Consider the following 24,478-nt stretch of genomic DNA (forward strand, 5'->3'; position numbering starts at 1 on the left):
GATAACAGTAGAATTGCAAGTTTAAAAAAATTGGTCAAACCATTTGTAATTATATATACTCGGGTGTTGTTATACATGCTTTTGCATCGACACCTACATGTGTTCACAGGATGGGTCACTTTTCATTGTAATCTATTACCCGATGCAATGAAGTTTCGTTAGGTTGGATCAACAAATCATTACATATAACTTTTTTTTTAAAAATATTTAAAATATATATAATTAAATGACATTCTATATTATAAAAACTTAAAGACTTAGACTAGATTCTATTGTTTAAAATTTGAACATTTGAATACAATTGAAACACTTTGAATCTCTATGACATGAACCGAGTATTAATAGTGTGAACACTAGGTCAGTGCTTAGAGGAAACACGTTGTATAAGTCAAGTACAATGTTAAATGAGCAAGGGTCGATTAGGCATGACAACAAAACCCATACCCGCGGTTACCCGCCCGAACCAAACTCAATTTGACGGGTTTTCCCCGTTTTGACTGGGTTTGGGTATGGGTTTGGGTTTTCCCCAATTTCAAAACACAGGTATGGGACGGGTAACGGGTATATAGGTACCCACCCCGAACCCATACCCAAACCCGCCCCAAATGCAGAAAATTACTTTTTGTTGATATGCCATGTTATTTGTTTGGTAATGCCGTGTTATAAAAACTACCATTGATATTTAAAGGAGCAACTAAATCAATCAGTCTAACAAATGTTAAAGTGAGCATATTGCTCGATAATGCATTACAACATTTCTCTAGGGGTTGCAAAAAAACTTATATTTTTTTATTAAAAAAACTTATTCAATGTGGGGACGGGGATGGGGCGGGGATACCCGAACCCGTCGGGGACGGGGATGGGGTTCAATTTCTCATCCCCGTTGGGTATGGGTAGGGTAACAGGTAAGTATATGAGAATCAAGTATGGGGATGGGGAATGTAAAACCTGTCCCCACCCCGCCCCATTGCCATGCCTAGGGTCGATACATCGCCGCCTGGATGCAGTAAAAAATAAGCAAGAGTCTCAACATCTTTGTGAACGAGTGTGAGTAAATAAGTTAGTTCACGAGAGTATGACCCATTTTAGAACATGGAATAAAAGCACCCTTGAAAATATATGGAAATAGTTGACTCTACGACTAGGAGGAAGGTTAATTTTATGTGCCAACAAGAAACTAAGTGGGTGGGTGAAAAGGCGAAAGAATTAGATAGTTCAAGATTTAAGCATTGATACACTGGAAAAGTTGGATCAAGAAATGGTGTAGGCATTATTGTGAATAAATAAGGGAAAAAGGATATTATGGATGTAAAGAGGATAGGAGATTGGATTGTAGCCCACAAATTTGTAGCTGAATTAGACATCTTTAATTATTATTTTTTGAAAGAAAATAAGACAACTTTAATGTTATTAGTGTTTATGCATCTTAGGTATGGTTGAAAGAATGTCCTAAAGTAAAATTTTGAAAGGATTTGAAAGGCTTAATTCAAGATATACCACAAGAAGAAAATATTTTTCTAGGAGGGGGTCTAAATGGGCATGTTAGGAGTGTTTGATAAGTTTTGAAGGTGTGAATTAGGGTATAGCCTCGGGGAGATAAATGCACAGGGTAAATTTATCCTAGATTTTTTGTTGTCTTCTAATCTTACTTTAGGAAAACAAAAGGGAGTCTTATTACATACAAGAGCGAGATGTCATGTTTTCAGAGAGATGTATTTCTTATTAGTAATTATGACAATAAGATTTGATGAACTTAAGGTTTTACCTGGAGAGAGTTTGACTATCCAACATATAGTATTGGTTATAGATGCAAGGGTTAAGAGAAGAGAGAAGAGGAGATGCCACAGTTGGGATACAAGGATCAAATGGTGGCATTTAAAGGATGAAAAACAAAGTGTTTTCCAACAAAAGATTTTAAAGGAAGGTTGCGTCATGCTACATAGAAGCGAAAATGATAAGTGGAACAAGATGACATATGAGATTAGAAAAGTAGCAAAAAAGACAATAGAAAAACTAATAGGTTTTGGACCTAACTAGGAGTAAAGAATCATGGTGGCACTAACATTATTAAATTAAAATGAGAATCAAAAGGGGATGTTTTAAAGTGTGGTATAGGTGTACACGTACAAATATTTAGGAAAATTATAAGAGAGCTAAGAAAGGGACAAAGAAGGCATTAAACGCAACAAGAACACAAGTTTTTGATGGGTTATACCAATCCTTACACACCAATGAGGGAGAAAAGTTTATATATATTCTTGCTAAAGGACGAGAAAGAAAGAAAAGATAGATATTAGAGAGGCAAATATAAACTATAACTACTATCATCGTATTATAGAACACGAGGTAAAAGAAGTGTTGAAACGGATGAGACAATAAGGTAGTTGAGCTTGAAAATAAATCTATTGAAGTGCAAAAAAGTTGTGGAGAAATTTCATCCTCAAACCTGAACCCGTCCCCAACCTAAACATTTTCCCAAACCCGAACCTACTACTAGAAATTCATATCCACCATTTTTTATTAATCTAATCCATTTGAGGTAGGAAAACACACAACACCATATTTTATATCAAACAAACCTCTTCACAAAGTAATTAGTCAATTTTAAATTAGGGTAATGATTACAGTGATTAAAAGTTCAAAAATATCTCAAAAGTAGAGATAATATTTAGAGATTTGCATGTTACATATTAATATATTTCTACATTCGGTATAGGTTCGAAATGGGTATCTATATCTTTAAATACTTGCCAATCATAATAGGAACACATGCTACCATAGATCTTATAAAAAAATCCATTTTCAAAAGATGAATTTGACAATAGTAAATATATTTTTTTTAAAATGTCAATGTAATATATTCTTGGGGCAAATATCATCATGTTGGAGAGATCAAAACAATTGCCCTTTTTTTTAATGACAAATGTTAGTAATTAGTTGTTAAATTAATATTACTCCTTCGTTTGAGTTTGACCCAGTACCTCCAACTCCTTATTCCTTAACTCAAATCATTTGAACTACTCAACCCCAAAAACAATTTATTAGTTAGGATAAAAATACCAATTTAAAATAATATATAGTTGTAAACTATATATATACTTTATATTTGTAAAAGAAAATATTCCCTCAAAAAAAAATTGTAAAAGAAAAGATCTTGATACAACTATATAATATTATATTTTTTTACAAAAACTATTAATATTAAGTTATATTTTTTGTCAAAAAAAACTATATAATTTATTTAAAGTTACTTTAAATTTATATTTTATATATCAAATAACTTAAATACTCACAAACTTTATGTAAATTAATTTTGAATTTTAAATAATATTTTATTAAACATTAACTTTAATTCCTTGAGTAAAAAAATATAAAAAAGTATGTTAATTTCCCGTGCTTTGCACGAGTATCCCGATTTGAATGATAATCTTGGTGACCCGTTATTTTTCCAAGAAAGGGGAATACTCGCACCAACGCTTGATTCAGTTGAGCATGTTAATGAATATATGATGTCAGTGATTCCAGGTGAAGAGAAAGAGTATTTAAGCTCTGATTCTGTTTGTCGATCGGGTGAAAATTCTGATGTCCAAAGCGAGTGGTTAACAACGGAATTTCTTAATGGTATTAAGAGCTCTGGAGAGAAACATCGATCAGGCCTATGGGTTGTGTAATGGTGCGAGGCTGACAGTTACAAATCTAGGGAAGAGCACGATAGCTGCTACCCTAATTACAGGAAAAGGGACGGTACTAGGGTATTCATTCCCAGGATGAATCTTATTCCGAGTGATCCAGGACTACCCTTCGAATTCAGGCACATGCAATTTCCATTGACGCTTTGTTTTGCAATGACAATAAATAAAAGTCAGGGTCAATCTTTATCTCGGGTGGGAGTTTATCTTCTTAAGTTCGTGTTCACGCATGGACCACTCTATGCCGCTGTCTCTCGAGTTACTTCTAGAAAAGGTTTGAAGCTGCTCATCTTGGATGAAGATAATAATGTTTGCAAGGAGACCACAAATGTTGTGTATCGTGAAGTTTTTCAAAAAGTATGATCATTGGTTATGTTTTAGAATTGTTGTTGCTATAATTTAGAAAACTAAAGTTGCATATTGTTTGGAAGTTGTTTTTTTTAATTTCTTTGTAAGGCGTACTGGTCATTACAGGCCATGCAATTTCTATATAAGTAGATCCTCCTGCCATTGACTTTTAATTGATGCACTTTCCAGGTATAACAATACATGGAACTTTTTTTTATATCATTGTTACCCAAAAATACAATATTTACATTAGACCATTGGTTTTGTAAAAAATAAAAACAAATAACAATCGGCGTTTCTGTAGCCTAAACTATATTTATACACACCCGTAAAAAATTTAACGTTTACATTCACAGACTAGGTGTATACATCTGACACTAGGCATGGCAATGAGGGGGGGGGGGGGGGGGGGGGGGGGTGGGGACGGGTTTTACCTTCCCCGTCCCCATACCCGATTCTCATATACTTACCTGTTATTCTACCCATACCCAACGAGGATGAGAAATTGAATCTCATCCCCGTCCCCGACGAGTTCGGGTATCCCCGCCCCATCCCTGTCCCCGCATTGAATATTTTTTTTAAATAAAAAAGAGAAGATTTTTTGCATCCCCAAGAGAAATGTTGTAATACATTATCGAATAACACGCTCACATTAACATTTGTTAGATGAAATGATTTAGTTGATCCTTTAAATATCAATTGTAGTTTTTATCAACATGACAATTATCAAAAAAAAAACATGACATATCAACATAAAGTAATTTTTTACATTTGGGACGAGTATGAGTTTGGGTTTGGGGCGGGTACCTATATACCCGTTACCCGTCCCATACCCGTGTTTTGAAATCGGGAAAAACCCATACCCAAATTCAAACCCAGTAAAAACGGGGAAGACCCGTCAAATTGGGTTTGGTTCGGGCGGATAACCGCGAGTATGGGTTTTCTTGCCATGCCTATCTGACACTGACTATTATATAAAAAAAATACAAATTTTGTAGTTTTTATGATTAATAAAATACATTATGTCAACAAATAATAATATACAGTACGTCGGCGTATTTTTGCAAAAATATTACATATGTTAAGTTTAACAATGAGTACATCTTATACTACAAATAATTAGTATAAATATAAATCCAAATACTTTAATCGTTATGTGCAATGTTTAAATATTTCAAAATATATACAAAATTAACAAAATTAAGATGATATTTTTTTACATATCAAATTTAAATTATAACCACACTTATAACTTTAAGATAACATGATATAAAATCTATACATTTGATTAAAAAAGTTTTTTATTTCCCGTGCTTGGCACGGGTCACTATACTAGTTTAGTTCAATTATCAATGATTATCAGGGCCGTTCCTACGAATCTGGAGACTCGGTTCTATAAGTGAAGAGAAGCCCGTAATAAAACAAAAAATGTATTTTTTTTAAAGAACAATAATCTATTTAAATTTTTTAAAAGATAAATACAAGATGTCGTATATATGCGGTACACTCAAAAGTGAAAATCGCTACCGTATGCATGAGGAATTTCAAACCACACTCCCAAAAAAACATCCACCTAACACTTAGTAGTACTATTGGACTATAATTTTTTTTTTAGGCTCATAATTTAGGGAGGCCCAACTCCATTGAGCTGTTTGCACACCGCAAGATCCGGCCTTGATGATTATGTAATGATATGGCTTATGATTGAGTTTTAATTTGTAGTCGAACCAGTTGTATGTTGATGCAAATTATGTTTATAAATTACAGGTCATTTGTGTACTTGTATAGAGGTAATAAATACTACCTGCATGCATATCAGAACTCAACGGTAATTGCCGTTGGAACGAGCAGGGTATCAATGAACAATTTCTTAAGTTAAAAGAGTAATTACTAATTACTCTGCCAAAAAAAAGAAAGAGTAATTTTCTCTTGTTCTTATCACTTTCACATGTGGTTCTCCTTTTCACCTCAGAGCCGTACCCTTCACTTATTAGATAAAACGTGTGAGTGAGTGAGTGCATGGAAAAAACTACAGCACTATCACTGAGTCCATAATATATAATCCGCATTTTGATTCATAATTTCGTAACTTAGATCAATATCTCTCAACCATTAGTATATTGAATGAATGATGGCATCCCAAACTATTAAAAAAAAATTTGCGGAGTTACAAAATTCAAAGCAAACACCCGAAAGTTCACGACCCAAGATACAAAGGGTGGCATATTACCGCAGAAAGATACCAAATTTTGGGAAGTACTACACACCCAAGTTGGTGTCAATAGGTCCTATCCATCATGACAGAAAAGATCTGAAGTTAGGAGAGAAGTACAAGCTTATGTGGGCAACAGAATACATAGAAAACACTGGACTTAGTCCAGAGGAACTACACAAAAAGATTGATGCTAACTATTAGAGGAAGAAGAAAGAAAACAGATAACTGCTTCTGATGTAGATAACTGCTTCTGATGTTACTTAGACAATAAGCAATTACTTGCACTCCAAGTCTGTTATCATACTTAGTCTTAATTCAACTTCATTAGTTTGTAATTAGGCTAAGTGTAATTACCAACTCCTATAAATAGTTGTTGTACTCTCATTTCACATTATGATGAATGAAACCATTTTTCCCATTTCTCTGTTTTCATAATATGGTATCCAGAGCTTTTTTTTGATTCATCCATGGCGGAAAAGTTAGTTACAGTTTCATCTTCATCGTTTTTTGCTTCGATCTTCATCATTCTTTGAAGATTCTTCGTGATTTTTGCGTCTTTGTTCAGCATTCATCTTGCTCTTCCTTCGTTCTACTGAATTTTTGTCTTCTCTGCAATGCCTCGCCAAAATCAACAAGACACTGAATCTGTCTTTTACGTTCATCCAAGTGAAGGACCAAACTCTGTTCTGGTTAGACCTCCATTGGATGGAACAAACTACCTCGCATGGAGTAGATCCATGATTCGAGCTTTTGGCGCGAAAAACAAATTGAAATTTGTTGATGGATCCTTGGAGATTCCTGATGAAGATGATTTGAATCGTGCTGCTTGGGAACGATGCAATCACTTAGTTCAATCCTGGATTATCAATTCAGTTTCACCACAAATTGCTCAAACCCTAGTTTTCCATGAAAACGCCATTGATGCTTGGTCTGACCTTAAAGAACGTTTCTCCAAAGCTGATAAGATTCGTATTTCTTCGCTTCGTTCTAAGATCAACAACTTGAAACAAGGTTCTAGATCAGTGTTAGAATATTTCACTGAAATGAAATCTCTATGGGAAGAGTTGAATTCCCACAGACCTATGCCTCACTGCACTTGTCCTCATCCCTGTCGTTGTGCTGCAATGAGGGAGGCACGCCAGTTTAGACTTGAAGATCAAGTCATGGAATTTTTAACTGGTCTCAATGATCAGTTTAATGTGGTGAAAACGCAAATTCTCATGCTTGATCCTCTTCCTTCCATTAACAGAGTATATTCTCTTGTGGTTCAGGAAGAAAGCAACAATTTGTCTATAGCTTCTTCCAATATTGAGCCTTTCTCTGTTGTGAATGCTGCTGATTCACGCAAACCTCAAGGTAGAGGAAGAGGATATTACAATGGTTCCAAACCTCCTAGACATTGTACATTTTGTGGTAAAAGCAATCACACAGTTGATTTTTGCTATCAGAAGCATGGGTATCCTAATTTTCAAAAGCACAATCCTTCAGTGAATGCCTCTAGTAGTAATGATGATGTTGAGGCCCAACCAGGAAGTTGCAGTGCTTCTCCTAGTTCCAGTATTTCTCAAGAAAAGTATGATCAGCTTGTTAGCTTGTTACAACAAGCCAATTTGATTCCTGCAGCTTCCGCACCTTTTTCATCAGCTAGTGCCAATCATATTCATGCTTCATCTGCTTCTGATTCAAACTTTCCCACACAGTCAGGTATATCATCCATATTCACTTGTTCTATTACTGCTTCCAATAATACTTGGTATTTAGATTCTGGTGCAAATGAACATATTGTTTCTAGCATTGATTGGTTTACTTCTTTTCATAAGATCAATTCCAAACCTGTTAATTTACCAAATGGTACATCTGTATTGGTTGAGTATGCTGGCACCATTCATTTCACTCCTGATTTTTATCTTGAAGATGTTCTATATTCACCCTCTTTCACACTGAATTTGATTTCTATATTCAAAGTGTGTGCATCATTACAGTGTTTTGCTTCATTTCATGAAAACAAATGTTTCTTACAGGACCTTCACTCCCAGAAGATGATTGGTTTGGGTGAACAAGTTGGAGGTCTGTATAGATTAGTTTTAGATTCTCCTTCATGTCAGTTTCTAAATAAAACTTATGTCAATAATGTTGTCACCAATTCCAATTTTACTATACCTATGTCTGCCTTATGGCATTTCAGATTGGGTCATGTTTCTAATAAAAGACTCAATCACATGTCTCATCTTTATCCTACTCTCACTATAGATAATCATGCAGCTTGTGACATTTGTCAATTTGCTAGACAAAAAAGATTACCCTTTCCCAATAGCATTTCTGTTGCTTCTAGTAACTTTGAGTTTTTACACTTTGACATTTGGGGCCCTTTAGCTGTCACATCCATACATAATCATAGATACTTCCTTACCATTCTTGATGATCATAGTAGGTTTGTTTGGATTGTTTTGTTAAAATCCAAGTCTGAAGTTTCTCAGCATGTCAAAAACTTTATCAATCTCATTCATACTCAGTTTCACATTACACCTAAAGTGGTCAGATCTGATAATGGCCCTGAGTTTTTACTCAATACCTTTTATGCTTCCAAAGGTATAGTTCATCACAAATCTTGTGTTGAGACTCCCCAACAAAATGGGAGAGTGGAAAGAAAGCATCAGCATATTTTGAATGTTGGCAGAGCCCTTTTGTTTCAATCAAAATTACCTGCTTCTTACTGGTCATATGCTTTGCTTCATGCTGTTTTCATCATAAATAGAGTCACTTCACCAACATTGCATAATAAATCCCCATATCAACTTCTTTATAACTCTATCCCTGCAGAGTCATCCTTTAAAGTCTTTGGTTCTTTGTGTTATTCCACTACTCTTCAATCACATAGAACCAAATTATCTTCAAGAGCCAGAAAATCTGTCTTTCTAGGCTATACTATTGGTTATAAGGGCTATGTTCTTTTAGATATGCACACTAGAGAAATTCATATCTCTAGACATGTCCAATTTCATGAACACATTCTCCCATATCCCACCAATCCATCAACTATTACCACTACTTGGGATTATTTTTCTCCTATTTCTTGTTCCCCAAGTAACCCTATTTCTGTCACTCCTGTCACTCAACCCTTTGTCCCTCCATCTTTTATTGATGTTGATCCACCTACTCCTGATGATAATCAGCCTACTTCACCCATTCCACCACCACCTGTCATCAGAAAATCATCTAGAACTACTCAATTACCCAGTCATTTACAAGATTATGTGTGTAATTTTTCTGCTTCTGCTGTTCAATAACCTATTTCCAATTACATGTCATATAATAATCTGTCTTCTTCACATTGTGTTTTTGCTTTGTCTCTTGATTCCCACACTGAGCCTACCACATATGCTGAGGCAAGCAAATTGGATTGTTGGAAGCAAGCTATGCAAGCTGAACTGTCTGCTCTTGAGAATACTGGGACATGGAAACTGGTTGATCTGCCACCTAATGTCAAACCTATAGGTTGCAGATGGATCTATAAGATCAAGTATCATGCAGATGGTTCCATTGAGAGATAGAAGGCCAGATTGGTTGCCAAAGGATACAACCAAATTGAAGGTTTGGATTACTTTGATACCTATTCACCTGTTGCAAAGCTCACAACTGTCAGAACTGTTATAGCTTTAGCATCTATGAACAATTGGCACATTCATCAGTTGGATGTAAATAATGCCTTTCTACATGGTGATCTTCAAGAAGATGTATATATGCTTGTTCCACAGGGTATCACACCTTCCAAACCAAATCAGGTCTGCAAACTCATTAAATCTCTTTATGGCCTCAAGCAAGCAAGTAGAAAGTGGTATGAAAAGCTCACATCACTTCTCATTCATAACCACTTCATTCAGTCTGTTTCTGATCATTCTCTTTTCATCAAAAAGACTGACACTTCTTTCACAGCTTTGCTTGTTTATGTTGATGATGTGATTATCACTGGTACTTCACTCTCTGAATTTGACAATATCAAAGCCATTCTGCATGCTTCTTTCAAAATAAAAGATCTTGGCCAATTGAAGTACTTTCTGGGTTTAGAGGTTGCCCATTCTTCTCAAGGCATTCATCTTTGCCAGAGGAAATACTGCCTTGATCTCTTAACTGACACTGGATTTCTTGCTGCTAAACCTGCTTCTACACCTTCTGATCCATCATTCAAGATTCATTCTAATGGCAGCCCTCCCTATGCTGATGTTCCCTCCTATAGGAGACTCATTGGTAGGTTGATATACCTTACCAATACTAGGCCTGACATAACCTTTGCCACTCAACAACTCAGTCAATTTCTTAATTCTCCTACTGAGAAACATTACTTGGCAGCCACAAGAATCTTGAGATATTTGAAGAATGCTCCTGGTCAAGGTTTATTCTTTCCTAGAGATTCTTCTTTATTTTTGTCAGGCTACTCTGATGCTGATTGGGCAGGTTGCTTGGATTCAAGGAGATCAATCTCTGGCCAATGTTTTTTTCTTGGTAAATCCTTGATTTCCTGGAAGACTAAGAAGCAATTGACCATTTCCAGATCCTCTTCAGAAGCTGAATATAGAGCTTTGGGGGCTGCAACTTGTGAGTTGCAATGGCTACTTTACCTTCTTCAGGATCTGCAGGTCACTCTTGTCAAACCTCCAGTCCTCTATTGTGACAATCAAAGTGCTCTTCACATTGCAGCCAATCCAGTATTTCATGAAAGAACTAAACACTTAGAGATTGATTGTCACCTTGTTAGAGAAAAACTACAAGCAGGCATCATGAAGTTACTTCCTGTAACTTCCACTAATCAGCTGGCAGACTTCTTTACCAAGCCTTTACTTCCACAACCATTTCATACTCTCTTATTCAAGCTGGGAATGTTGAATATTTACCATTCTCCAGCTTGTGGGGGGCTATTAGAGGAAGAAGAAAGAAAACAGATAACTGCTTCTGATGTAGATAACTGCTTCTGATGTTACTTAGACAATAAGCAATTACTTGCACTCCAAGTCTGTTATCATACTTAGTCTTAATTCAACTTCATTAGTTTGTAATTAGGCTAAGTGTAATTACCAACTCCTATAAATAGTTGTTGTACTCTCATTTCACATTATGATGAATGAAACCATTTTTCCCATTTCTCTGTTTTCATAATACTAACATCGATAAACTGAAGGGTCGTTTTAGCGACGATGTTTTAAATTTAACTAGAAAGTCTCTTGAAGGCTTTGGTAGCCTTGAAGAAAAGTTGTCGTGGATGTTGTTTGTGGATGGATGTTCTTTGCTCCATATCTTGGAGAAAGGGGCCATGAATATTAAGCTTGATCAACCGGATCTTTTGATAACGGATGTGCTTTTGTTGGAGAATCAACTTCCTTATGAAGTACTCAATCTATTGTGGAAAGATAACGAAGAGAGTGAATTGATAATGACCATGAAAAATTTCCTCAATTGTCATCCTTGGTTCACACCAGATGAGTCACAGTCAGATAAGGAGAATGGCATAGTTCCAAAAGGAAAAGGAGAAGGAGAACATAGTGTATCAATACCATTACCAAATGAGTCACAGTCAGAGACACCCACTCATCTTCTAGATCTTCAGCGCAAAATCATTCTCACTACGTCCAAGTCCAAGGTACAATACAATTAACGATAAAAAACACTAGAAAAGATTGAAATAGCAATTATAGACAAAAAAATTGGGTTAAATAAGTAAATAGTCCCCTAAATATACTAACATTTGATTTTAGTCGCCTTAAAATATGCTTTGAGTTTTTGGTCCCTCTTCCATCTATGAAATTAGTTTCTGCTCTAGTGTAATACTCAATGTAGAGCAGAGACTAATTTCATAGATGAAAAATTTTAGAGGGACCAAAAACCTAAAGAATATTTTAGGGGGACTTAATTAAATCAAATGTTGGTATATTTAAGGGGACTATTTTCTTATTTAATCCAAAAAAAAATTGATCACTAAATTTTGCCTCTAAGACTTGGACAGAATTTGAAACAGTGATTATCTTTGTTACGTTTCTATATTTGCATCAGAATTTCAACTTTTTTTTATTAGTTTTAAGTCTATCTACTTATATCCTAAGTGTTTCAACTTTTTATTAGAAAATTTGTGCATTCAATAAATTTGAAATTAAAATATTTGTGGAAGAATTTCTTAATTTTGAATCCTAAGCCCCTGGTGTCACTCGAGAATAACACCTTTTTTTAAAGGGTCTTGTTAACCAGTGCCCCCGGGGCACTAGTTAAGGAAATAAAAAAAGAAATATTTGCATTGAAAACATCATGTTTTACACTTTTTAAAATTTGACTACACAAGTTCCAAGACATTTATACTATATTTGGTTTGCTTAACTAGTGCCCCAGGGGCACTGGTTAACATTTTCCTTTTTTAAAATATTTTTTCTTTACAAAAGTGATTTTTATTGAGTGAATAGGCAATTCCCCCCCCCCCCCCCCCCCCCCCCCCGAAATTTTAAGTTTCATCAATTACCCCCCTGTAGTTAACGAAACATCAATTACCCCCCTGAAATTTTACACTTATGTGCAAAATGCCCCCTGAACTTGAAAAATTTAAAAAATTCTGGAAAATTGAAAAATTAATAAAAATGAAAAAAATCTGGAAAAATTAATAAAAATAAAAAAAATCTGAAAAAATTTAAAAAATCTGGAAAAATTAATAAAAATAAAATAATCTAATAAATTGAAAAATATTAAAAAAAATGAAAAATATTAAAAAAGATTAGATTATATTATTTTTTAATCTTTTTTATTTTTTTCAGAATTTTTTCATTATTTTTCATTTTATTAGATTATTTTATTTTTATTAATTTTTCCAGATTTTTTAAATTTTTTCAGATTTTTTTTATTTTTATAAATTTTTCCAGATTTTTTTCATTTTTATTAATTTTTCAATTTTCCAGAATTTTTTATTTTTTTTTTAATATTTTTTTTTAATATTTTTCCAGAATTTTTCAATTTTTTAAAATTTTTCAAGTTCAGGGGGCATTTTGCACATAAGTGTAAAATTTCAGGGGGGTAATTGATCATAACCGTAAACAGTTAACAGAAAAATTGACGGAGGGGGTAAATTGATTAACGTTATGCAATTTCAGGGGGCTAATTGATGTTTCGTTAACTACAGGGGGGTAATTGATGAAACTTACAATTTCGGGGGGGAAATTGCCTATTCACTCGATTTTTATTATTGGACAAAGAAAGTATAATATTAATTTTTTTCATTATCATAAGTAAGATGATCCAATCCATTTCTGATTAAACATAGAGTAATATCGTAAAATGGAGTCCCAAGTTCAAGCCGATTACATACAGGGGCATAGAAGATCTAAGAGCAGTAGGAATAAAACTTAAGTCAAGATTGACACATTGGTCAACAGATATAGATTTCACTGAAGGATGGTTTACTGCAAAACTGACTATTCCTACACTACTAGAAAAATCAATTTTAGAGAGGGTAGAAATCCGTCACTAAACTACCATAATTCCCTCACTAACGAATTTAGTGAGGGATTTAGTGACGACCGGTAATCCCTTAAGAATATTGGCCTTGCTAAATTTTTGTGAGGGATTTTGGTTTCCGTCCCTAATTGACACGGATAAAATCCCTCACTAATCATATAAATCCGTCACTATATATGCACCAGAAAACTTTGGCAAATCCGTCAGTAATCAGTGAGGGATTCTTGTTCCCTCTCTAATAGTGAGGGACTATTCCATAGTTGTTTACCAATATTTCCGTCTCTAATTAATGACGGATTGCTATTCCCTCTCAAATTGTGAAGGCATATTTCATCACTAATTGTGATGAAACTAAATTCCCTCACTAATTCAAACAGAAATTTAATGACAAATCTCAAACCAGATTTCATTAATTAATTATATTAGTATTGTAAATATATTTACTATATTAAACTTGTTGAAAATTATAAATATACAATAAAAAACAATTGATAAATTGTCTTCATACCCATCACCATAAAAGTCATGAGGAAACTTAATAAGTTTACAACCATTGTTCAACTCTCAAAATACATGAGTCATAAGGAAACTCTCAAAATAAGTTTCATAAGAAACGCATAAACATTTTTAATGGTACTAGAAGTAGCACATTAACTAAGTTTGCAACCAAGCTATCAAAATAACCATATGTTATACATACTATATATCTATATATCAAGTAGATGGAGGTAGAGGTGGGTGTAGATGACCTTGAGAAATCATTTCCATCAATTTAGTCATTTGCTCCCGCGATGCACGAATCAACTTCTCATGAGCCTTCAATTTCTCTTTAAGTGATGTGTTTTCAGCCCTCATTTGTTCAAATTCAGAATGTAAGATGCCATCAGATATGGAAGATCTAAATGGCTTATATTTCCCAGCTTCCGGGCCCAAACCATATATACGACCCTTCTTATTTACTCCAACAACATCTAAGAAGATAATGTTGTCACTTTCATGTCTAGAAACATCATCCCCTAGTGCCTCCTCATGTGAATCCCTCTCAATAATCCTTTTTTCAAACTCATCCTGCAAAATAATAATATTTTACTAACAAGTAATAATTTCATACTTCATTCAGTCAACAAAAACAAACTAACATTCTGATATATCTTCTTGTCAAGACAATTCATTATTTTTCCCACAAGCAACATTATTATACTGTGTTCACTGCTTGCCTATATTACAAAAACTGAAGCATCAAGTGGAGTTAGGATTGGTATGGAATAAAAAAAAAAAGAATTGAAATGTCAGTGCTCAGTCTAAGTCATAGGTACATTTATATTATTTCTTAATATCTTTTAAGCTAATTGATTAAACATACACTTGCAGACTGCTACATATGTGCTTAACATTTAGCATCAGTGTAGAACCTCCATAAAAATAACATCAGTGTATAACTAGTTCCCAACAACTAGCATAAATGAACAATTATTTCAGTGCAGATCTATTAAAACAATTAGAAATAGCATCAGTTCTTAACAATAGACTAAATACTAAATATTCATCAAGTTCAATAAGGTCATGAAGTATTAACTTACAGCAATATCCTTTGATTTTGAGGATATTTTATCTAGAGATAGTTTATCACACACAACTTCAAGATAAGAAAGAAAGTTATCTAGCTCCTGAAATTCAAGAACTGTGGTATAGTCCTATCGAAACAAGTAAAGAATGAATTTGGAATGGTACAATAAAGACAACAAAATAAGAGGATATTCGCATGTAATGAGGAAATTAAACAAAAACAGCAACATACCCATTTCTTCTTGAACATGCCAATCTTGAGACACTTTGATTTGGGAACGCCATCTACAACCTTGTAGCCATATACTTTGGGCATATTAGGAAGGTCATCAACAAACATCTTCAGCTTGGATGCATTTATATGTTTCACTGTAGCTGATGATGATGATGTTGATAAGGTAACAAAACATAGTAAATAAGCTAAAAGAGTGAGTAGCTTCAGGAGCAATGTTTTCTCCATCGCTACCTTGTTGGAAGGTGGATTTGAGATAGACTAATATAAAGAGAGGAAAAGGAGAATGTTGTAGTGAGAACTCTCCTTACAGCAACATCCTTTTATGTGTGTTTGTTGTTGTATGAGATGTGGAAGGATTTGTTGCTTGCCCAACAATAGAGTGTGATGGAGTAGTGGCAGCCATACCTCTCCCAGATGAGTGTGGTACCCCCAACTCTCCTACCTCTACTGATACCTATACCAGTACCTCTTCCTCCACCCGTCATAGTAACATTTCATGCCATCTATATATACATATAAAAAAACATATATTTGATTAACACATCAAAATCTGGACATATCTAAAACATATAACACAGATGTCAGAAGAAAGTTCAATGGTTATTTGTAAGAAAAGCTTCTTATCATGTCGGTATGAGTACTTCTTATCCTACGAAATGCAAAAACAGAAAACTACCAAGGGAACAAACATAAAAGGCTGGGACAGCAGGCCAAACTACAATTACAAAGCAGCTGCGCAGGTACCTCAGCACAGAAGAACAGCAGAAGGTGCTGTTAAGGTCAGATAGAATCCACCAAAAGCAACAGAACAGCCAAAAACCAGCAGCTTGTTTGCACCAAAAAAAACTCCCATGCCCCATCAAAAAGTGGGCATATATCAAAAGTTGCATACACAAAAAAAAAACAGATTAGTTCATTCTCTAAAAGAGCACAGTGACCTACTTAAAGTGGCTATATCAAAAGTTGTTGATTTTTTAGGGAAATAACAGGTGTACATACAAAACATAACTCATTTCATCAAGAGGTGGAAGTTGGAAAATGTACACTAATCAATACTGATGCTGCTCTCGATATTCTTCTTTGTCAAAATATATATTATTTGGTTTTTCACTTGTGTTTGTCTAAAAATGAATAGCAAGTAATCTTTGTCAATGATATTTACAAAGAAGTTACATGGAAGGGTTATAGAAAATTCAAAGGAAGTTTCTGACTCTGCAAAGCCAAAAAAAAGCAAGAGGGTCAGTGCTAATAATAACTAATCCATAAAGATTACTAGCTAATTAGTCAACACAATAGAAAACGAGTTGTGTTATTCAAATATACAAAAACTGAAGCAGTTTTCATACATAATGTACAATACATACATTTTTATGCGCTGTATGTTCTGTTTTGAGTGTAAATAAATTCAAATAAATATCAAAATGCTATCAAAGTTAAAGCAACAAGTCGTATCTTTATAACTAAGTTTAAAGTCATAAAAGCTTAACCAAGTACAAATTTGACGATTTCTTAAAATTAAATGACCTATATCAGGGACAGCACCCTGCTCTAAATTGTATCAACACCATATCACATATCAACAAAATTCGAACCCAAAATCCAAGTGTCACTTCAAGTAAGGCCATGATGAAAATCACAGTTAATATATATAAATTAAAACAACATCAGTATCACAAACATCAATTTCACTGAAGAAAAAAACTCTGAAAAAAATAAAAATAAAATAAAAATAAATAACAAATAAATTCTGAGATTGAGAGAGTGGTTACCGTGATTCTGAGATTCACTGAAGATTTGAGAAAGGATTTCGGGAGAAGGAAGAAGATTCACTTTTGGGAGTGAGATTCAGTGAAGATCTGTATTGTGAGAGCATGAGCACAGTGAGGAGAAATTCAACATCAAATTCAGAAGAATCTACAAATTAAACACATAAATTAGTAAAGATGAGAATGGGAAGAAATTTAAAATTGAAACCTTGACAAAAGAATCTGAAACTAACCGATTTTGGGACTGAGAAGAGCTTTTGCGATTTCGTGAAGATGAATGCGATTCCGTGAAGATGACAGCGATTCCGTGAAGGTGTGTGCGATTCTGAGAAGATGAGAGCTTGCGATTAGTTTTTGAGAAGAGCTTGCTGTTTGGGATCGATAGATTTGGTTCAGATTTGGAACTTTGGAGCGATTCATTTTTGGATTGAGAAGAGCTTTGGTTTAGATTTGACGTGAATTGGGAAATTTTTTTATCTGAAGAGTGGTTGAGTGTTTGGGAAATTTTTTTGGTTAATTTAGGGTTTGTGAATATTGAGTTCTTGGGTTTGAGTATGAAATTTTGTTGGATAATTATTTTAGGGTGTTTGTGAGCCAAAAAAAAAAAAAAAGAGGGGGGATATTTTAGTAGAGAGGAGGGAAAAACCAAAACGTGAAAAGAATTGAGGGGGAAATAATTCAGTTTTGATAGTAGTGAGGGTTTTAGTGAGGGATGCCTTGGATAGAGTTATGTAAGTGATATTAGTGAGGGTTTTAGTGAGGGATCCATTAGAGAGGGATAAAGTCCATGCCAAATTCCGTCACAAACATACAGTTAAAGAATTTAGTGAGGGATTTAGTCACGGAATTTTTGTGACGGAATTTTTGTGACGGGTATTTAAACATTTCCGTTACTAATGCTTGGCAACTCATGTTTTGTGGAAAATACAAAAATCCGTCCCTAAATCCGTCCCTATTAGTGAGGGATTGTCTTCCCTCCCTAAAATCCGTCTCTAAATCGCGTTTTTCTAGTAGTGCTACGATCTCTGTGAACAACACTACAGCCGCTACTTTCCTCAACCTGATTGCATATGAGATGTGTCCAGATTTTAAGAACGACTACGGATTTTGTTCTTATGTAGCTTTCATGGACTCACTCATCGACCATCGTGAAGATGTGAAGGCATTGAGATCAAAAGGGATTTTGTGCACCGTTTGGAGTGATGAGGAAGTTGCCAGTCTTTTCAATATCATAGGTACTGACTTGGTAACTAACATAGTCAACTATTTTGAAGTCCAAGTGCAATTACGTGACCATTACTTTAATAAATACAAGACTTGGATAGCGCTGGGTTTTCGCACTTACTTCAACAATCCTTGGACCGTTATTGCATTCTTGGTTGCATTTACCGCCCTTGCTCTTACTTTCATTCAGACATGGTTTACGGTTCACCCGGCTAGCAAATAAAGGTGGTTCGTTATGACAATGTTGTTTTCGTTATGGCACTCATCACTTCTCTGGATTCTTAATAGGTTGAATTTTTTTAATAAATAAATTTTAGGTTAAGTTTTCATTGACGTCTTGACTATGAGTATGTATTTCAAAGATAAAGAGTGCCTTTTTCTTTGTGCTGTGTGTTTCAATTGAAACATGAATAAATTAATATTCTCATTGATGATCTACATGTTACTACTATACTGGTGCGATTATGTTGATTTTGTTTAGATGAGTTATTCAATATTGTGTTTATCGATTGAACCGTCAATATCTTCTTCAGGACCTAGAAGTCCTCCCAAAGGGTGTAGAGACCCTCCAAGAGGCTTCAGCGCCCTTCTAAAGGGTTCCAGGGCCCAATGTGCCGCATTAGCCGGCTTCTATAAGCCTATAGAGCTCGGCATAAAGACATAAGTACCCTCATTACTAACTGCTTAAGCTACGATAAATCAGGCCCTTAGAGGGTATAAATACAATCTTTGAGAGCATTCTCAAGGCATATGACCAATATAATACTAAACCATAATTACAGTTATTGTACTTTTTTTGCAATATAGTTGGCGCCGTCTGTGGAAACCGGTAAATTTGACCCGGGCCACACTCATAAACCTAAAAACCTACAGACGACCTCGAAGAGATGGTGGCCGGCGAATACCAAACCAGATTCAGTTTTCCATGAAGCGATCAAATGATCAAAGTCAAACTGCCTCGAAGCAATCAATTTTTTCAATCACCAGGTGCTATCGATTTCGATTCTCATGAATTCAGTTTCAGAGGTGCTATCGATCTCGATTCTCATGAATTCAGTTTCAGTTATTCCTATATCATTATTATTTATATCGACGCAGGATGTGTATGTTTATTTTTTCCAATCACCACTAATTCACTTTATCATGAATTTGATGATAATCCTGAATTGATTTTTTCGCATAACCTATGTGATGCCATATGGCATCGTATGTTTCGTTTGATTGATTTAAGAATCACATGTTTCAATTCATCATATATATATATATATATATATATATATATATATATATATATATATATATATATATACATGGTTTGCAAATTAATATGAGTTTGCAGACCAAAGCCAAGTGATTTTTTCTTACGGTGCTATTAAATTAAAATATATACATGTGTGGCGCTGCTGTCATCTAAGCAAACTCATCTTGAGTTCAGGTTCTGCAGAATTAAACCCACCAGGGGCTTATTATTTCCTTTAAATTTCGGGCCACTTTGATGCATCTTGAAAAGTCAAAAGCGTAATCTCACATGATCAGGTGTATAAAAGGATTATTTTTATTTTATACTATATATGCTTCCAATTAAAACTATTATATGCCAACGCATCAAATCAATGTTTCTCTTTTTTAATTTATTTTCCCTCCGTTAAGTTAATTTTTCACCATACTTTTATTGTCTTTATATCCAAGAGGCTTGAATAGCAAAATGTAATATTGTCAACCAAACTATATTGATTGAGCTTGATGACAAATTAAATTAATGGGTGCTGGAGCAGAGCAACGTACCATATGCAGATAAGTTTGGTGAATTATAATAATATAGCTGTCGAAAGCAATTGCACATGATTTTAATAATATTTTGATGGGATCACCAAGTATTAATAGTTTTGTCTTTATCAATTTTGGCGAGAAGAGTTTGTTTTAGGTGAACAAAGCCTCTAAAGAATTTCCTATTTCGTTTATCAAAAGAAAGCTGGGAGGCTACAAAGAAGAGTTTGTTTGTTGTTGTTCTCAAGCAGGGGCGGATCCATGTTGGAGCTATATGAGACTATAGCTCCACATGCTTTCCCTATATTTTTTTATTTTATTTTTTTAATAGATAAAACACATACAACATACTCACTCACTTTCATATGGTTAAATGACTATCTTGTGATATAGAAATAGATGTTCTATTAGCAATTAACAATGATGTCATTTTAACTCATTTTCAACAAATAGATAGAAGACGATATTTATTGTAATGTATTGTATCAAAAAATGAGGTAATAATATTTGTCAATTAAAAAAATAGTTTGTATTAATATTTATTTGAAATTTTAGCTCCACATGTACCTAAAGTCGGGATCCGCCCCTGTTCTCAAGGCGACAAACCCAGATGAAGATCGACACATAAGCAGGAAATCAAATGGAGCGCGACATATCTCTTCAACTTTCGTGATTACTATTCCCGCTACCGAGGTGACCTTGTTACAATGAGAAGTAATAGAATTAAAAGAAGGAAGAGAAGGAGTACTTCATAATAGAATGAAGTGGGTGAGTTGGTTCAAATTTAGTTGAGGAGAAGTAGAAAATAAGATAGCACACGAACTAATTCCAAGTTAAGAGAAGGAGTATAACAAGTCTGTCACCAACAAAATTATTTAAATTAACAAAATTATTTAAACACCCTTTAACTACTCTAGGTATCCGGTGGAAAAAATTAAAGTGTAGTATTGTTAAAAGGTTGTATAGGAGGGATTTTGTCGAGAAAAACATTGGTATTTAAGTGGTCCAAGTGATCCACCTCTCTTTACTAGGAACTCCTTTCATATACCATTTAATTTGCAAACTGATCTAACTGCTTAGGAAAAACATGACTCTTGGACTAATAGAGACATGTTGGGATAAAGACAAAATGGGCCCGAATAGAAGAATAAAATTGAGCAAAAGATCTAGAAGGAATTAAAGACATACTCCCTCCGTTTCAAAATGAGTGTCGTTTTAGGTGTTTACACACATATTAAGAAATGCAATGATTAAGAGAAAGATAATGGTTATTTTACCAAATTATCCTTATTAACTATTGGTTAGTTTTAAAAGTAATACTTTGGAAGTAGTGTACGTAGTATTAATTGGAGGGTACAATTGAAAAGAAAAAATTATTATTGCATTGGAAACTGAAAGCGACACTCATTTTGAAACAATTTTTTTTGGCTAAAGCGACACTCATTTTGAAACGGAGGGAGTAGAAAATAAGATCACATATGTTGGTTAGTTTCAAGTTAATAAGAGACAAAAAATAAAATAAAAGTGTGAAGTGGGCGGGGTAGTTTAAATAGGGAAGTAGCGAAGCAAGGTAGTCCAAATAGAGAGGTAGTGAACTTTGTTTTACGAGAAGTAGGATGACATAGAAGTCTACTTAGTTCCAATTTAAATAGAAAAAACAAAGATGTGTAGAAGCAGAAGATAATAAGTAAGAAAATTATTTCAAATCTAGCGAGAACCACCGTGAGAGATGAGTACAACGTCGTTCCCTTCTCCGCGTAGAAAAAGCGACATGATTTGTAAAAAGCGAAGGATGAAACGACGACGAGAAGGAAATCGAGCGTTTCAAGAGAGGCGAGAGGTGAAGGTAGGGTTACGTGTTCGACGGCCAGGGTGAAAGGCGAGAGGGAAAACGAATATGAGAATTGTGTTTTACGAGGAGAGGCAAAAGAAATATAGTGAAAAATTGGTTTTCCCCTCATGTGTTTCATTCCAATGATGTGAAAAATATTTAGTCAGATTAAAATACTAGGTTTACTAAAATTGCAAAAATGCCACCGCGGTTTTTTCCCCTCATTTCAATTATACACTGATGTGAAATGTTATATGCTATTACATTTCCGTCTCAGGTACTTATGGCCACCAATGTGAAAGACAACCAAAAGTTTACTAAAATTTCAAAATTGCCACTGTGTGTATCTTTCACTTCATGTATTTCTGCACTAATGTGAAAACTCTTTGTTAAATGTCTTTTTTCTACTAGTAGCTTCCATCAATTCATTAAATGTTCACATAAGGATCTTAAGTTTTTTTTCTTCTTATCTCACTTCTCATATAGTGAGATAACATTATTTTTAATTCTTTTCACAAAAGGATTTGTGTCGTCTCTTATAGACACTATTATTAGTCACATAACTTATAGTTTGTGATCACAAAATATTTAGAAGGTGTGAATCTCCTCAATAAAAGTATCTCATTCACATAAACTCTTTCAACTATTATGCTTCTTGACCTTCAAATTCAAGAGCTATAATTTTTTATTTCAATATTTGCTTTATTTATTTCCAAGAATCATCACATCATCATGAAATAAATTTGTGCTTTGCAAAGGAACTTACCTCATCCTTATTTGAGATCCAATTCACTAAAATCCTTCTAAGATAGACAATCATCAAAATATAATATCCAAAATACTCTTTAAATATTTTGGAAAACATAATTGACCATTCAAATAATAACCATTGAAATCATGAGTTTATATACTCAATCTATTCATTATACCACATGCAATATCATGTATAATATAATTCACAAAATACATAACATAGTCAATTATGTCACACTCAAATTGAGAGACTATCTTTTAAAATTCCACTTGTTATTCATGAGATTGCTACCTTAAGGCATACTCACTAATTTCAAACCATATTTACCATGGAATTTAGTTCACTTCTAATGCCTTATATTTTATTTTACATAATAATAAAATAGCATTGGTTAACCCTTTCCTTCAAAACAATTTGGTTAACTCAAACATACTCATGGATAGTGAAATTATCTTAAGCATAACTTTTATTCATAATTTATCAACATCTTCTACTCTTGCTAAAAGGGGAAAATTATACAATCTATGTCATTTTTCTCTAATACTTTTACTTCCATTTTGGTCCAACAATTTCAATACTTTGAACCCAATTAAAAATAATAAGACTGGAAGCAAAACTAATTAACATCATTTACCAAATTAAGGAAAATTCTCATAGCCCCCACATTTTAAAAATTTAGGTAAGGAGAATAACTTTTCTACCTTATATATATAACCATCCCACACATATAAGAGAAAGTTAAACATAAATTATATGAATAAATAAATTCATCAACAATACATCAAATGTATAACTTTCTCATCAACAATACATCAAATGCATAAACTAGTTCATGCATAAGAGCACACTCCAAATATCACAATATTTATAGACAATATAATCAGTCACAACTAGACTCATTCCCACATGCACAATTTATTTTATTTTTCTTTAAATTCTGAAATGGAGAAACTTCCAATTATTGTTGCATTCAGCTCCATGACAAGATCAATAAAATATTCAGAAATATGTAAGAGAATTTTTCTAAAAAATAGGTAATCAAATTTGTTCTCTACATTACGTAAAAATCTCACAAAAATTGGTTTTGTAGATTTTCAACCAAAATCATAACAAGGTATACTTTTTCCATGGAAGCTTCAAGTTTATGAACTACTATATTACCCTATAAAAATTTCACATAATATTTTGAAGCTATAATACTTCCTCGGTAGAACTTTTTATAAATATTTCTATGATTATTCACCGATAGAAAAATATTTAAATCATTTCTTTTAATCATGGTTATAAAAATATTTCTATGATTATGTCAACATCTATATGCATAAACATCTTTGAGTTTGAGGCTTACTTGAACTCCAACATCATCATTTTTTCCTCAAATTAGACAACGATTTATTTGAACTCTCACCCGCAATGTTCTTTACCATCCATTTGATGAGGGTATTGAGTGATCCTTTCCATGCAATTCGAACCAACATGATACATAGAAAAATCACAAAGTTAATATTTCCAAATATAAAAAATAAATAAATAAAGATTTTGCTTTCAGATTGTTGGAAATATTAAGAGTAAACTAGAATTGAGAGAGTTAGAAAAGA

At 33.8% G+C, this 24,478-nt stretch overlaps 2 protein-coding genes across 7 annotated transcripts; one reads left to right on the top strand and one right to left on the bottom strand.

Moving 5' to 3' along the window:
• Positions 1-6,071: 6,071 nt before the first annotated feature.
• On the top strand, positions 6,072-18,966 carry LOC146907372 (UPF0481 protein At3g47200-like). The gene is made up of 4 exons (XM_085724430.1): positions 6,072-6,437; positions 11,401-11,884; positions 13,544-13,700; positions 18,321-18,966. Exons 1-4 carry the CDS (start codon positions 6,166-6,168, stop codon positions 18,749-18,751), a joined length of 1,344 nt encoding a protein of 447 aa, XP_085580556.1. The 5' UTR covers positions 6,072-6,165; the 3' UTR covers positions 18,752-18,966.
• LOC146907373 (uncharacterized) lies at positions 14,211-18,314 on the bottom strand. 6 transcript variants are annotated; one of them, XM_085724425.1, is made up of 6 exons: positions 17,538-18,314; positions 17,308-17,394; positions 16,283-16,750; positions 15,536-16,041; positions 15,318-15,431; positions 14,211-14,805 (listed from the first exon to the last, which is right to left on the bottom strand). In XM_085724425.1, exons 4-6 carry the CDS (start codon positions 15,761-15,763, stop codon positions 14,452-14,454), a joined length of 696 nt encoding a protein of 231 aa, XP_085580551.1. In that variant the 5' UTR covers positions 15,764-16,041; positions 16,283-16,750; positions 17,308-17,394; positions 17,538-18,314; the 3' UTR covers positions 14,211-14,451. The 6 variants fall into 6 exon arrangements, with proteins under 6 accessions (XP_085580551.1, XP_085580550.1, XP_085580555.1 ...); XM_085724424.1 differs by having other exon boundaries at positions 17,308-17,452; XM_085724429.1 differs by having other exon boundaries at positions 15,536-15,678; positions 15,770-16,041; positions 16,283-17,452.
• Positions 18,967-24,478: the final 5,512 nt, after the last annotated feature.

The sequence above is a fragment of the Medicago sativa genome, chromosome 7 (assembly GCF_051527215.1).
Source record: "Medicago sativa cultivar Bolivia chromosome 7, Bolivia_mono, whole genome shotgun sequence".
NCBI lineage: Eukaryota > Viridiplantae > Streptophyta > Magnoliopsida > Fabales > Fabaceae > Medicago > Medicago sativa.